Source organism: Mytilus edulis, chromosome 11 (genome assembly GCF_963676685.1).
Source record: "Mytilus edulis chromosome 11, xbMytEdul2.2, whole genome shotgun sequence".
NCBI classification, from domain to species: domain Eukaryota; kingdom Metazoa; phylum Mollusca; class Bivalvia; order Mytilida; family Mytilidae; genus Mytilus; species Mytilus edulis.
This window is the reverse complement of record NC_092354.1, coordinates 56,645,591-56,660,383: the sequence shown is the minus strand read 5'-3', so window position 1 is coordinate 56,660,383 and position 14,793 is coordinate 56,645,591. Positions and strand designations below refer to the sequence as shown.

The following is a 14,793-nucleotide window of genomic DNA, read 5'->3' as shown; positions in this document are numbered from 1 at the left end:
TTGATTTATATCCTTCCTTTTCAAGCATAATAAATTCATATTCTTTTTTTGTCACATCATCAGGCATGGATGACTTTTGTCAGGACGTCACAATATAAAATTCAGAAGATACCAAGATAAATTTCGACCAATAACTATTTGCTGAGAACAGATTTTTCACTAGTGATGAGAAATATTTTGGTTCCACATAAAACTTCAATGTTGTAAAGCTAGACTGAGTGATAGTGTCCCTTGTACAGATTACATTTACGCAAACTCACATATCTTTGTTCTTGAGCGATTAATTATTAACTAACTAAATATAACTGCTTTAGATATGGTCCGAGACCACAATTATTTCGTAGTGCATTTCTTTTAGAACATAAATGAAAATTAAAAAAATCCAACCTGCGCTTTCTCAATGAATTTTTACAGTGTGTTGTGCTACTTCTGGGACAAATTATATCAAAATTATAGAAAACTTCATCGGCTCTAACTCAAAATATGGATAATTTTGTGTTTAGGGTATCTTGAAATCTTTTGTCAGCTTCCGAAGTGCTAATTTTTAACCTTTTTCAGCTGGACCAAATCACCACTTTCCTGTAAAATTCTGGACCCAAATTTTTTTACAGTGTAATTTCAACCCCCTACTTACAATTTGAGGCATTAAACATAAAGAAATAAATTTGGGAGGGGTATAAAAATTAATGGCAAGTCGATCCAATTTCTCCTTTTATCATAATTCCTTAGACAAAACGCTATGAAAGTCAAACAGACAAAATTTATAACAACTCGACTTGAATGCTGTAAGAAATGTATCTAAAATTGTTCTTATTTCAATATTGCCAGAGGGATTCACAACAAAAACTGTGACAGAAACGAGACAAATGTAGATTCCATCACTGCAACAAGTGTGTTACGATACTTCTCTACCTGAAACAGTTAAATTTTGATATTTAAAGCGCGAGGCTTGCCGAGCTTTTTTGATAATTAAGTTTTACTGTTGAGGGTGGAGAAATATCGTTATACAAGAGGTATAGTGTTTGAATATGTTTCTCTATACATGTAATTGATTTATATCCTTCCATTTCAAGCATTTGTATAAATTCGTATTCTTTTTATGTCACATCATCAGGCATGGATGACTTTTATCAGGACGTCACAATATAAAATTCAGAAGATACCAAGATAAATTGCGACCAATAACTGTTTGCTGAGAACAGATTTTTCACTAGTGATGAGAAATATTTTGGTTCCACATAAAACCTCAATGTTGTAAAGCTAGACTGAGTGATAGTGTCCCTTGTACAGATAACATTTACGCAAACTCACATATCTTTGTTCTTGAGCGATTAATTATTTACTAACTAAATATAACTGATCTAGATATAGTAGCAAGGAAATGTTATTCCATATGCACAAAACGTTTCTGGAGTTGGTAGGGTCGACCCACATGTTTGGTAAGTCAATAGTGAACTGAGTTTAGGACCTCAAAGATTTTATACAAATGCGAATACCGTCATATAAGATGATGTGGTATGATTGACAATAAGACAACTAAATGTATCCGTTAAGGTCAAAGGTCAATAATGTGAACAATAAGGTCATATTTTCCATTTATTGTATCTGTGTTATTTTCTGAAAAAGAAAAAAAAAGAATGGTATGTACTTGCCATATTTACAAAAAATGATAATACACAATATTATAAATATAATTCTCCGTTCGTTAATTTCCAAGAATAATTACATAACATGTATGTTTCAAAGGATTCCTTTATTTTGATTGGATAACAACGCTTGTGCGTAAACTATTATTCACCTTCATATCTCAATGAAGTTTAACATTCATGATGACACGTGCTATCACAAAAAAGTGCACAGGTTATTTTCAAAAAGAAATAACTGATAAAAATCAATTTTTCATTTTCATAGCGAAAAAATGTAATTATAAGACATTAGTATTGAATGCTTCTTTTGGTAATTCTATAGGGTTGTAAAAGCGTTGACCGTGCGCACATTTTTAGAATGAAGCGCGTACTTCGGTTGACCGCTTTTACAACACAATGAAATTTACAAAAAGAAGCATTCAATTCTTAAGTAAATTTGATATGTCATTGAAATCAATTGAAAATATTAATATTTCTAAGAAAACAGAAACAACTTTAAGGTTTAATACTGCATTGTAAAGTGATAAGTGTGAAAAACAGGTTTTTAATATAAGATATAACATTAAAAACTTACAAACGAAACCTGTGGGAAGAGGTGTACATTTACACAAAGGACATCCACTATCATCAGTAGAATATCCTGTATAGCAATCTAAATCACAGTCGAAAACTTCTGCACATACAATCATATGGAGGGTGGTGCCTTTTGTTGTTTGGTAACTTGTAACTTCCGGTGCCGGTACATGTGGGGTGGTGAAGACATCCGGGAATTTAATCTGAAAACGACAAGCAAATCATCAAAAGTCTACATTTTGGTATCTTATTCTTATTTCACTCATTCTATCTTTTGATCAATCGACTGTTAGATACATAGTTTGACATGCTTTAAAAAACAAAACTATAAATATACTTATTTCAACCATCGACATATCCTCCTAAGATTACCGATGGTTCTATGGCCTCAATTTATTAAAAATATGCAAGAGCAATATTCTAAAAGTGGAATAGCATAGTACAGACTATCCTCCTAATCTAATATTACAAACATCACAATATAAAAAGTCGTGTTAACTGTATAAGAATAGATGTTGGCGTGTCGAGTGTGTAAACGATATGGGTCTGTTGTGTTTACTTTTGATCATGTTCAATTGAATTCGTGACAGAACATGCCGAAGACAAGTACGATTGATCCCCAACTGAAGGCATATCATATGTCGTATGCATACGGGTCGATATGAGGTCTTACAAGTTAATAATGTATCAGTAAAGTGTTTGATATTAATGTTCTAAAATTAAACCAAACTTACTGGTTTTATCGAAATAGTAGTCAATGTTCCAGTTTCATGTCATTTTTCTCTTTATTTGTTTTTTACCAATCATTTCCTATTCTCTATTATACACATGTTATAGCAGCCTCTTTAGTCATTGTTGAGCCCTTTGTAAATCCCACAAACCCCTAAAACTGCAATTCTTTTTTGAATATAGTTTTTTTTTTTACTATCAAAATATACTCTCAAAATATACTATCAAAATATACATTAAAATATCACTCTGGTATCTTTCGTCCCTCTTTTAATCTTAATTCTCTTTAATGTACGTTTTAAATGTACCTCCGTGTTAACTTTACTTTTAGTGGATATTTCTGTTGACTGAACTAATGGTTGTAGGGCGGTTGTAGTAGGTTTTGCCGTCATCAGTTTCTGTGTTTCCGACGTACTTGTAGGTCTGTTTGTTGTAGAAATGGCGGAAGACTGCTGACTATTTAAATGAACAGTACCGTGAGGTTCTGTTGTTCTTGAAATCATTGTATCAACTGGTGTGGTTGTTTGAACTGCAGCTACAATTCATAGTTGGACTATTAAACCTACGATACTATAAATATAAAAGGAATACTCATCGGACTGCACAAGAGTTAGATAAGGAAAAATATGCAACTTATGGTATTACATTTTGTGTTTTAATAAAAAGACAAGTGGTCGACTAGAGTTTTTGGGGAATTATAATGCCAGTACAATTTTCATTCAATTCTTTAATGTGGTATATTTCTTGCCTTTTGAGTTTAATTTAAAGGCAGTACCGGGTATAGTTTATCAATTCTTTAATCGCTTTCATTTTGTAATTTGCAAAGATTAATTTGTATGTTGACTTACACAAAGTTTTGGTGTAATTCTTATGTCCGAACTTCAATTTGATCTACATTTGTCGATTTTACTTATGATATATATAGTTCATCACATCATATCGGTATCAGTATATATTTGTTTTACTGTGGATTCATTTACTTTCGTGGGTACCAGTTTTCGTTGACCTAGAAAAACTTGAATTTTCATGGATATTTATTTTGATTTCTTGGTTTTACCAAAGTCTGCATTGCCAAAAATTAACAAATCGTTGAACATTTAAAATCGTGGTACACATTTACCCACGAATTCCATCAAAGTTAACATCCAACGAATAATAATGAATCAATAGTAAAATCATTTTATTAAGGTGACTTCCGATACTAAGGGAGATAACAACATTTTACTGACTTACGACAGCTACATTCAATACATCCGGACACAGGGTTAGATTTAGTGGCACATGGTTGTTGACAATTCTTCCAGTCAGTGTTACAGGATCCTCCTGCTAAAGAGGGTGTGTCGTATATTTGTAAGAGTAACTACATGTAACATTTGAGCCGCGTTGGATAAAAATCGACCTTATGCAAATGAATATCAATACATCTGTTAAAATATTTCGGGTTGAAAAAACTTAAACGGTGAGTCTTTAACTGTTTGAAAATTTTATAGTTATTTATAAGAACCCTACAAAACAGACTAAAATTCATCTTTTATTTCGTATGTGAATCCTATAAAATCAATAAAATGTACATGTATTTATGCGCTTGCATAAGGTCGATTTCTTTCCGACGCAGCTCATATGATATATGGCAAACTTAAAATCATCGAACTTCCATACGAGTGGTTTACTTGGAATCCTAGAATTTTTGTTCATAAAGCGTTGAGATACTCGAAACACTTAGATTGTCATCGCCAAGACATAGGTGGCCTTAACCGTGTTTGGCACAACTTGTCGGATTGATTTTTGTTAAAAACCGAAACAACTTCGTGGTTGATGCTGTCTTCCGAGATATGTAGATTCGAGCGTTTCTGGTGAGAATTATTTATACAAACGTGTGTCTTGCGTAACTTATGAAAAATCTAATATCTTTGATATTTTTTTTTATTTTCAAAGTGTGTTACATAAGAAGAAAGTCTAATTGGGAAGTTGTAATTTCTTCTCTACTAAAAAAGTAATTCGTTTGATCATATTTCTCTATCCTTTACTTATTTTGTCTATTATAATTCTCTTTTTTTTCTAATGGAGTACTGCATTTTTCACTATTTTTTTGTTTGTTCTTTATGTTCCCTCCTTTATTTTGACGTTTTTATCAACTATGTTTTATTCTCAATCCTAGTCCAAACCCTCTTACATGTACAGTGTTCGGGTAAAACAGGTAGCCAGGATTACTGGGGAATATATACTTCATGTTCTAATACATATACTAGACAGAGTCCATCAAACGTGACTTATGTTTTAGATAGACTGACAAGTATCGGTTTACGAAACATTTTCAGTAAAGTTAATAATTTTTAAAAGGTGTAATGTATCAATATTCGACTCCATATTACAATAAATATACTATGTTGGAATAATTCTGTAAAAATTTATGGTAGAAAAACGCCAACCTAAAAAATACTTTATATTAACGGTTGAGACGACATTATCATGGTACTTTTATAATATAATAAATAAGTGTAAACAGAGGAAACGATATTTCATGTGACAGATTACTTACATATATTTGGTTTAGGAGTTTTGTTTCCACCATTGAAAGTGTTTCCCGGATTCGATGGATCAAAATGGTGTGCGCAGTCACATTTGCATCCGCTTGGTGTCATCGAAGCACATCCGGGTGGACAGAAGAGTTTCAGGCTGCTACACGGATCGGAGTCTTTTGTCAAATCAAATAAGAATCCTAGAAAAAAATGGTTTGGTGTAGTGAAAAAGATGTACATAAGATTTTTCAAAAGATAAACAAGACATCAAGGGGGATAATCCAAAACTACAATTTCAATAAGAAAAACTGACATACTTGTGGCCAAAAGACAAAATTTAATAACAAAATTGACCGCATCATTGAACCATTGTTCTGCAGACATATTAAGTTTCTAGTGATAAGGTATTCATTTTAATATTTAAAAGAATTATTCCATTTTTTTACATATTATTTTAGCTCAATATTAAATTGCATTGAAGGCTTTCTTCCTATTTATTTGTTTGATATAGAAAAAATTAAAAAAGAAGATGTGGTATGATTTCCAATTAGATTTCCAATTATACAACTCTCCATCAGAGATCAAATGACGTAAACGTTATCGTTTATAACGGTAACCATGCGGCCTTCAAAAAAAGCTAAACATACCCGCATAGTAAGCTATAAGAGGCTATGAAATGACCGTCTTTTTTTCACGTACAGGATTTTCGGTGTTTGTTTTTCGAAGTGATATTCAATATTTTGATGTTTTTTCTTTTAGCTATATTCATTATGCATACTTACTTTCATACATTTGGTGTGAAAGAAAAACACTACTTCCCTTACATGCCTATTGTCGGCGTTTCAGAATATAATGCTTTCTGATATTTACTATAAAGCGTACACCAAAACATTGTGATTGATTTAAAACGCAATACAAAATAAAAAATCAACCAATGATGTAACGTTATTTTTATTTTGGTGTACGAACAATGAGATTACCCATATTCCTTTAGATTCTGAAAAGGCGAATTGAAAAACGATGTGATGTCGTTCAAATACGAAACAACTACTGAGAATAAAAAGATGAGTATTTACCCTTCGTCATCAACAAAAACTGTAGAAATAGCAGTGTACAGAGAACCTTCATCTTCAGATTATTCCTGGTGTGAATGCTATCAAATGTTTACCTAAACTGGTAACCCTAGACCAAGTCTTCTCTTTACCTCCAGTATCAATATCAGCAGGTGTCTGACAGGTTATCAGTTTGGTCAATATCGTCAAATGAATGACAAATATCTTGATATATGTACAGCTGGTCTGTCTATGTATTTATATTTCTTAAAGATTGAATGTAAGAGTTCCTTTTTGTTAGTTAAACCCTGATATACAAGAGGGAGGTTTAGCAAGCTGTAAAACCAGGTTAAACCCATCATTTTGTTCAGAAAACACCTGAATCAAGTCAGGAATATGACACATAATTTCCATTTGGTTGCTTTAGAAATGTAAGATATTCGTGTCAAACATCTAAATCGCATATTGATTTGAGTGACCTACACATGCAAAGGAGGGACGAAAGATACCAAAGGGACAGTCAAACTCATAAATCTAAAACAAACTGACAACGCCATGGCTAAAAATGAAAAAGACAAACAGAAAAACAATAGTACACATGACACAACATAGAAAACTTAAGAATAAACAACACGAACCCCTCCAAAAACTAGGGGTGATCTCAGGTGCTCCGGAAGGGTAAGCAGATCCTGCTCCACATGTGGCACCCGTCGTGTTGCTTATGTGATTACAAATCCGGTAAATAGTCTAATTCGGTAGTCACATTCATGAAAGGGAAGGGGATTGTAGTTACGAAGTAAGGAACATATCCGATATCATTTGTGAAACGGTTATTCCATAACGGTCAATTTTCACTCACATGAATTTCACGTGAATTTATATTCATGTGAATTTCACCTCAAACGAGCTTATACGTGAAACTCACATGAAATCAGTGTCTCACGTGAATTTCACATATCTCTGAAAATTACATGTTTTTTGTTTTTTTTGTCAAGTGAAATTCACATGGATCTTTAAAATAATGTATCTTCTTTTTTAGTTGGGCTGTTGTCTCTTAGACATATTCCCCATTTTCAATCTTACATCCTTTTTCATACTTTTTTTTCAATTTTACATTTAGGATGTTTTAATTTGATTTTGAAATATCGGATTTGCTTCTTTATTATATCTGTTTAGTAGTTGAACATTGACCGGTCTTAACAATTGTACTTACTTGTAGTATGAAAAGTTTTTTTTTTTATCTAAATTATTAGTAATTTAATCAGAAAAAAGATATATGTGAGGAATTTTATGGCGTGAAACTATATAAATGATAGTTAGTGTTATCCTAAAGTAAAGAATTTAACAATTGTGTTGAAAATGCATTGTTAAATTCCGTACACAACTAATAAAACAAAGAAAAATATTAAGTTATCAAATTTCGACTAATCATTTGCCAAGAGCAGATATTTTACTAGTGAGGAGAAATATTTTTCTCACAACGCTCAAGATATATGAAATTAGTACAAACTAGAGAATATAAGACCTCCGCCACCGATTTTTTTTTAAATAACAGTAACGAAGTTTTCCAACGTCGTAAGCGGAATAAGGGATCCCGTAGACCGCCCTACGTCACGATTCAGGAATTATGCATATTCTATTTATAAGCTATTTATAAACGATACTTAAAATACCACTAAAAATAGAATATTCTCAACATAGAATATTCTCAACATGTAAAACTATCTTAAAAACGATGCGAAATCATTAACTTTCATGTAACACTCAGGTGAATTTACTTTTTTTTTTATCACATGAAAAATAGGAAAATGTACAGCATTACAGTAGCATATATCATTGTGCCCTCTTAACAAATACAGATTCCTTTTTAAAATACATTATGGAGTGTGTTTCCGAGCGAGAACTTCTCTATGACCTATTATATCTTTTGTTATTTTTTTCGGGTAATTTATGACAAATAGCGTTTGACGTCTTAGCCGAACAGTTTTATCATTTTCACATAATTCAATTTATTGTCAGCTGGTTCATATTCTGGACGGCAATCTTTGCTCCTTTCTAATAAAGTCCACATAACAAAAGTCCCAACATCAGCTTTCAACATACATGTACTTTTGAGTTAATAATATTTTTATTATCCGCTAAAAAGATTACACGTACTACGGCACGAGAAATTCCTTTACATGAATGTGAGGGGACGGTGGGGGCTGGTCTGGGTTTAAAGAAACGAATTAATCTGGTCCTCATTTTGATAATTAGAAAAATCGGTCCTAGTATACAGTTATTCAAAGAAAATTCTGAATTCACCTTATAAGTATGAATGATGTTGAATAATGAATTCTGGCTTTGGATTGATTGAAAAAAAAAAATGCTAGGTTTGCATTTGAATAAAAAATAAATCTGTATCGATATAAAACATCTACTATAGGAAGTTCTACAGGACCCCCTTGGCCGCCTACAGGACCCCCTGTTGTCTGAACATTCTACAATAGAACGTTCTATAGGAACCCTTGTTCACTGTTTTTAATGAAGCTACTTTTAGGGCGTTCTTCAGGAACATGTAAATACTGTAAGGCGTTATATTAGATCCCTTGGGCGGTCTCCAGGATCCCTTGTATTTTAAACATTATATATCAACTATTAAATAATAGGACGTTCTATAGGATCCCCTGTTGTTTGTTTTTCATGTATATACTATAGGGCTTTCTATAGGATCTCCTGGGTGATCTGCAGGATCCCGGCTTGTTTCAAAATTATACATCTGAGATAGGAACTTTAATAGGTTCCCCTGTTGTTTGTTTATCATGTTTATACTATAGGGCTTTCTACAGGATCCCAGGGCAGTCTACAAAATCCCCTGTTGTCTGAACATTATATATCTACTATAGGACGTTTTGTATGATCGACTGTTGTTCGTTTTTCACATATTAACTACAGGGTGTTCTACAGGATCCCTTGGACGGTCTACAGTGTCCCCTGTAATTTACAAATTATGCATCTAAGATAGGACCTTCTATAGGTTACCCTGTTATTTTTTCATCATGTATATACTATAGGGCTTTTATGATTCATGGTGCAGTCTGCAGGATCCCTTGTTTTCTTAACATTATATATTTACTATAAGTCGTTCTATAGGATCCCCTGTCGTTTGTTTTTCATGTATATATACTATAGGGCATACTACAGGATCCCCTGAACGGTCTACAGGATCCCCTGTTGTTTAGGAATTATGCATCTGAGATAGGACCTGCTTTATGTTCCCCTGTTGTTTGTTTATTACGTATATACTATAGGGCATTATATATGATCCCTTGGGCGGTCTGCAGGATCCCCTGTTTTCTCAACATTATATATCTACTACAGGACGTACTATAGATCCCCTCTTGTTTGTTTTTCTTGTGTATACTATAGGGCGTTCTACAGGATCCCCTGTTTTCTCAACATTATATATTTACGAAAGGGCGTTCGATAGGTTCCCCAGTTGTTTGTTGTTCGTGTATATACTATAGGGCGTTCTACATGATCCCGTGTGCGGTCTATAGGATCCCCTGTTGATCGAAAATAATGCAGCTAAGATAGGACCTTCTATAGGATCCGGTGTTGTTTGTTTTTCGTGTGTATACTATACGGCGTTCTACAGGATCCCTGGGCGGTCTACATGATCCTCTGGTGTCTGAACATTATATATCTACTATAGGACGTTCTATAAGATCCCCTGTTGATTGTTTTTTCATGTTTATACTATAGGGCGTTCTACAGAATCCACTGGGCGGTCTGCAGGATCCCTTGGGCGGTCTGCTGGATCCTTTTGGCGGTCTGCAGGAATACCAGTTTCTCAACATTATATATCTACTATATTACGTTGTATAGGATCCCCTGTTGGTTTTTTTCATATATATATTATATAGGGCGTTCTACAGTTTGTCTGAACATTATACATCTACTATAGGACGTTCTATAGGATCAGGATGAACAACCAACAGGGGATCATATAGACCGCCCCGGGGATCCTATAGAACGCCGTATAGCAGATACACGATATTTAAACAACAGGTGATACTATAGACCCCACAGGAGATCCCATAGAACGCCTTCTAGTAGAAACATCTAGTAGATACATGTTTATACCAAACAACGGAATCTTAAAGACCGCCCCGGGGATTCTATAGAACGCCTTTTAGCATATACACGATTATTACACAACAGGTGATCCTATAGACCCAACAAGGGATCCCATAGAACGCTGTTTGGTAATCATTTATCTTCTAGATGTATTTTCTAGAGAGCGTTCTATTGGATCCCCTGATGGGTCTATAGGAACACCCTCTAGAAGATAATGTTGGACAAACAACAGGGGATCCCAGAGAATGCCCTATATTAGATGCACGATTGTTAAACAATACTGGATCCTATAGACCTCCCAGGGGATCATGTAGAACAGCCTGTTATAGAAACATGATGAACAACCAACAGGGGATACTATATACGGCCAAGAGAATCTAAGAGAACGCCCTGTAGCAGATGCACGATTATTAATCAAAAAGTGATCCTATAGACCGACCCGGGGATCCTATAGAACGCACTTTAGCAGATGCACGATTATTAAACAATAGGGGACCCTATAGATCGCCCTGTTTTAAATACATGATGAAAAACCATTAGGGGATCCTATAAACCGCCCCGGGGATCCTATAGGAACCCCTCCTTTATGGAACTAAATTGGTTGCTGCAAGCTTGCGGCAAACAAAAAGTTTGCAGAAACACAGAAAATAGTGTTTGCGGATGTTTGCCGCTAGCTGCATACTTCTGGAAAACATTGCAGCCTTTTGCTGCAAGCTTGCGGCAAGTTTGCAGAAACATCAATGTTTGCCGTAAGATTGCCAGATAGTTTAATATGATAAAGAATGTTTGCCGCAAGATTGCAGAAAACTTTAACAATTTTATATATTTGCCGCAAGATTGAAGAAAGCTTCGACCATTCTATATGTTTGTCAGAACATTGCAAGAACCACTGACTGGGCATGCCTAGTTGGCACTTCCTGGAAGCTAACAATTTCAAATTGTGGTTAGGTCATGTTGATTGTGTTTAGAAAATTCATTTCACATATAAGAGATCAAGGAAGCATTTTGGTTCAATGATATAGGATATTCAGTATTTTGTAAGTACAAATAATTCATAGAACTGCATGTTTTAATAAAATAATTAATGTCATCATCATATATAACTAAGTAAGCAACTATACATGTATGTGTGTTTAAAAAACTTAAGCTATTATAAGTTTGAATTTTGTAACTGATGTACTGTACCATGTTTATTAAAATTAAGTTTAATTCTGTAATGCAATTACTAGTATTACCTAGATTTATACTCAATACACATCTGAGATTTATCCTTTTTCATTTCTTAATACAGGTATATGATTTCATTTGAGAATGACCCCTGCCCTTTTTTTCAAAACTCTAATGCAGGTACATGTATGTATTTCCTTAAATCTCATAAGTTTACAAGAATTCTTTCAATGTCTGTTTGTATACAGGCAGGAATTGAATTTTTTAAAATGTTGCTGTGTAATTTGAAAGAGATAAATTGAATGTGTCTACATACATGGCATTGTTACATGTATATGTGTAGTTCCTGCAAATTTGCCGAAAGTTTGCAACAAACAATTGCAGCATGCTTGCAGCAAACAATTGCCGCAAGCTTGAGGCAAATCTTATTTCCATAATTATGTTTGCAGCAAGCTTGCTGCAACCTTCATTTGCATGGTAAAATGGTTGCGGCAAATGTTTTCCGCAGGGCTTATTTTTCGGTAAGGGAGCTGTGGTTTAATAATTGTGCATCTGCTAAAGGGCGTTCTATGGGACCTCCTGTGGGGTGTAAAGGATCACCTGTTGTGTAATAATCGTGTACGAAAAAGACCGCCCAGTGGATTCTGTAGAACGCCCTATAGTATGAACATGAAAAAACAATCAACAGGGGATCCTATAGAACTTCCTATAGTAGATATATAATGTTGAGAAAATAGGGGATCCCGTAGATCACCCAGGGGATCCTGTAGAACGCCGTATAGTATACACTCGAAAAACAAACAACAGGGGATCATGTAGACCGCCAGGGGATCCCGTAGATGCCTATAGTACATTTGTATATACACGAAAAACAAACAACAGGGGATTATATAGAATAGAATAGAATAGAATATTTTAATATCAAAGTGCAAAGCGAATTATAACGAACAATTACATTCGTATATACAAGTAATTGTCAGCCAGCCAAATAGGCTTATGATGCCCTTGCTCCTATAGCATTTACATGAAAAACAAACAACAGGGGGTCCTATAGAACGTCCTGTAGTAGATATATAATGTTGAGAAAACAGGGGATCCTGCAGACCGCCCAAGGATCATATAGAAAGCCCTATAGTATATACATGATAAACAAACAACAGGGGAACCTAAAGAAGTTCCTTTCTCAGATGCATAATTTTCTATCAACAGGGGATCCTTTAGATCGCCCAAGTAATCCTATAGAAAGCCCTATAGTATATACATGGGGGAAAAACAGGGGATCCTATAGAACGTCCTATAGTAGATATATAATGTTGAAGAAACAGGGGATCCTGCAGACCGCCCAATGGATCTTATATAACGCCTGATAGTATTTACATGTTCCTAACGCCCTAATAGTAGCTTCATTATAAATAAGGAGCAAGGGTTCCTATAGAACGTCCTATAGTAGAATGATCAGACAACAGGGGGTCCTGTAGACGGCCAAGGGGATCTTTTGAACGTCCTTTCATGCGCGTAGCTATGTTTACGTCAAAACGCCCGGGCGTACACTTGCATTTGGTAAAACAAAATATTTGCATCTAGATATTATTAAAAGAATTGGTTAACAGTACATCAACCTTTTAAGTCTTTCTTCTTTTTAATTTCGAATAAAAATGACAAAATTGGTGTCATATTTATATATTTGGCTTTAGTAGATGTTGTATATCTAGACAGATTTGTTTTTTATTCAAATGCAAACCTAGCATTTTTTTTCTCAATCAATCCAAAGCCAGAATTTATTATTCAACATCATACATACTTATAAGGTGAATTCAGAATTGTCTTTGAATAACTGTATACTAGGACCGATTTTCAAAATGAAGACAAGATTGATTCTTTTCTTTAAACGCAGACCAGCCCTCACCACCCCCTCACATTCCCATAAAGGAATTTCTCGTGCCGTTGTACTTGTAAGCTTCATTTTTGTCAATTTGCCTACATCAAAGTACTCTTTTTAGCGGATAATAAAAATAATATTAACTCCATATAGTACGCGTATGTTGAAAGTTGATGTTGGGACTTTTGTTATGTGGACTTTATTAAAAAGGAGCAAAGATTGCCGTCCAGAATATGAACCAGCACACAATAAATTGAATTATGTGAACATGATAAAACTGTTCGGCTAAGACGTCAAACGCTTTTTGTCATAAATTACCCGAAAAAATTAACAAAAGATAGGGCATAGAGTCAGAGAAGTTCTTGCTCGGACACACACTCCATAATGTATTTTAAAAAGCAATCTGTATTTTCTAAGAGGGCACAATGATATATGCTACTGTAATGCGGTACATTTTCCTATTTTTCATGTGATAAAAAAATAAATATTATAAACAAATTCATCTGAGTGTTACATGACAGTTAATGATTTTGCATCGCTTTTTTTTTTTTTTTTTTTTATAGTTTTGCATTTTTAGAATATTCTATTTTTAGCATTTGTATTTTCAGAATCGTTTATAAATAGTCATTAAATAAAACATGTATAATTCATGAATCGTGACGTAGGGCGGTCTACATGATCCCTTCTTCCGCTTACGACGTTTTGATCGAGAACACTATCGTTCATTCTAATATAATTTATTTTAGGATGTAACGCGTCTTTTGATTGGCTGACGTTATTTTGTTATCAGCCCATTATAGACATAATTTAGTCATGTGACCGTGACGTCATAAACGTTTTTTTATGGTTTTCTACGGTTTAAAATGAAATTTAGAATTAAATTATAAGAAATGACTGTAATATTTTCCTGTCTATTCGAAATAACATAAAAAATGTGGTGCACACTATTAAATAATCCGCTACGCGCGTTATTCAGTTGGCAACAAATTTTTTATGTTATTTCGAATAGACAGAAAAATATTACAGTCATTTCTTGTCATTACTATCATGACTGTTAAGCCCCAGTCCCACTAGACCACGATCGAACTACGCTCACTACGATCTAAAAT

The 14,793-nt window shown here is 34.0% G+C and overlaps 1 protein-coding gene across 1 annotated transcript; it reads right to left on the bottom strand.

The window, feature by feature from the left end:
- Positions 1-1,585: 1,585 nt before the first annotated feature.
- On the bottom strand, positions 1,586-6,791 carry LOC139494894 (uncharacterized). Its single transcript, XM_071283036.1, has 6 exons — positions 6,544-6,791; positions 5,488-5,667; positions 4,182-4,274; positions 3,257-3,483; positions 2,221-2,422; positions 1,586-1,617 (listed from the first exon to the last, which is right to left on the bottom strand). Coding segments are annotated over exons 1-6 (756 nt in total). The 5' UTR covers positions 6,596-6,791; the 3' UTR covers positions 1,586-1,615.
- Positions 6,792-14,793: the final 8,002 nt, after the last annotated feature.

What these genes read in the sequence shown, in the direction of transcription:
- LOC139494894 (XM_071283036.1), bottom strand. Translation starts at nt 6,595, where the DNA reads ATGAAGGTTCTCTGTACACTGCTATTTCTACAGTTTTTGTTGATGACG. An exon ending in AACTCCTAAACCAAATATAT is followed by an intron (nt 4,275 to 5,487) that starts GTAAGTAATCTG and finishes CACCCTCTTTAG; the next exon opens with CAGGAGGATCCTGTAACACT. An exon ending in ATGTATTGAATGTAGCTGTC is followed by an intron (nt 3,484 to 4,181) that starts GTAAGTCAGTAA and finishes TATGAATTGTAG; the next exon opens with CTGCAGTTCAAACAACCACA.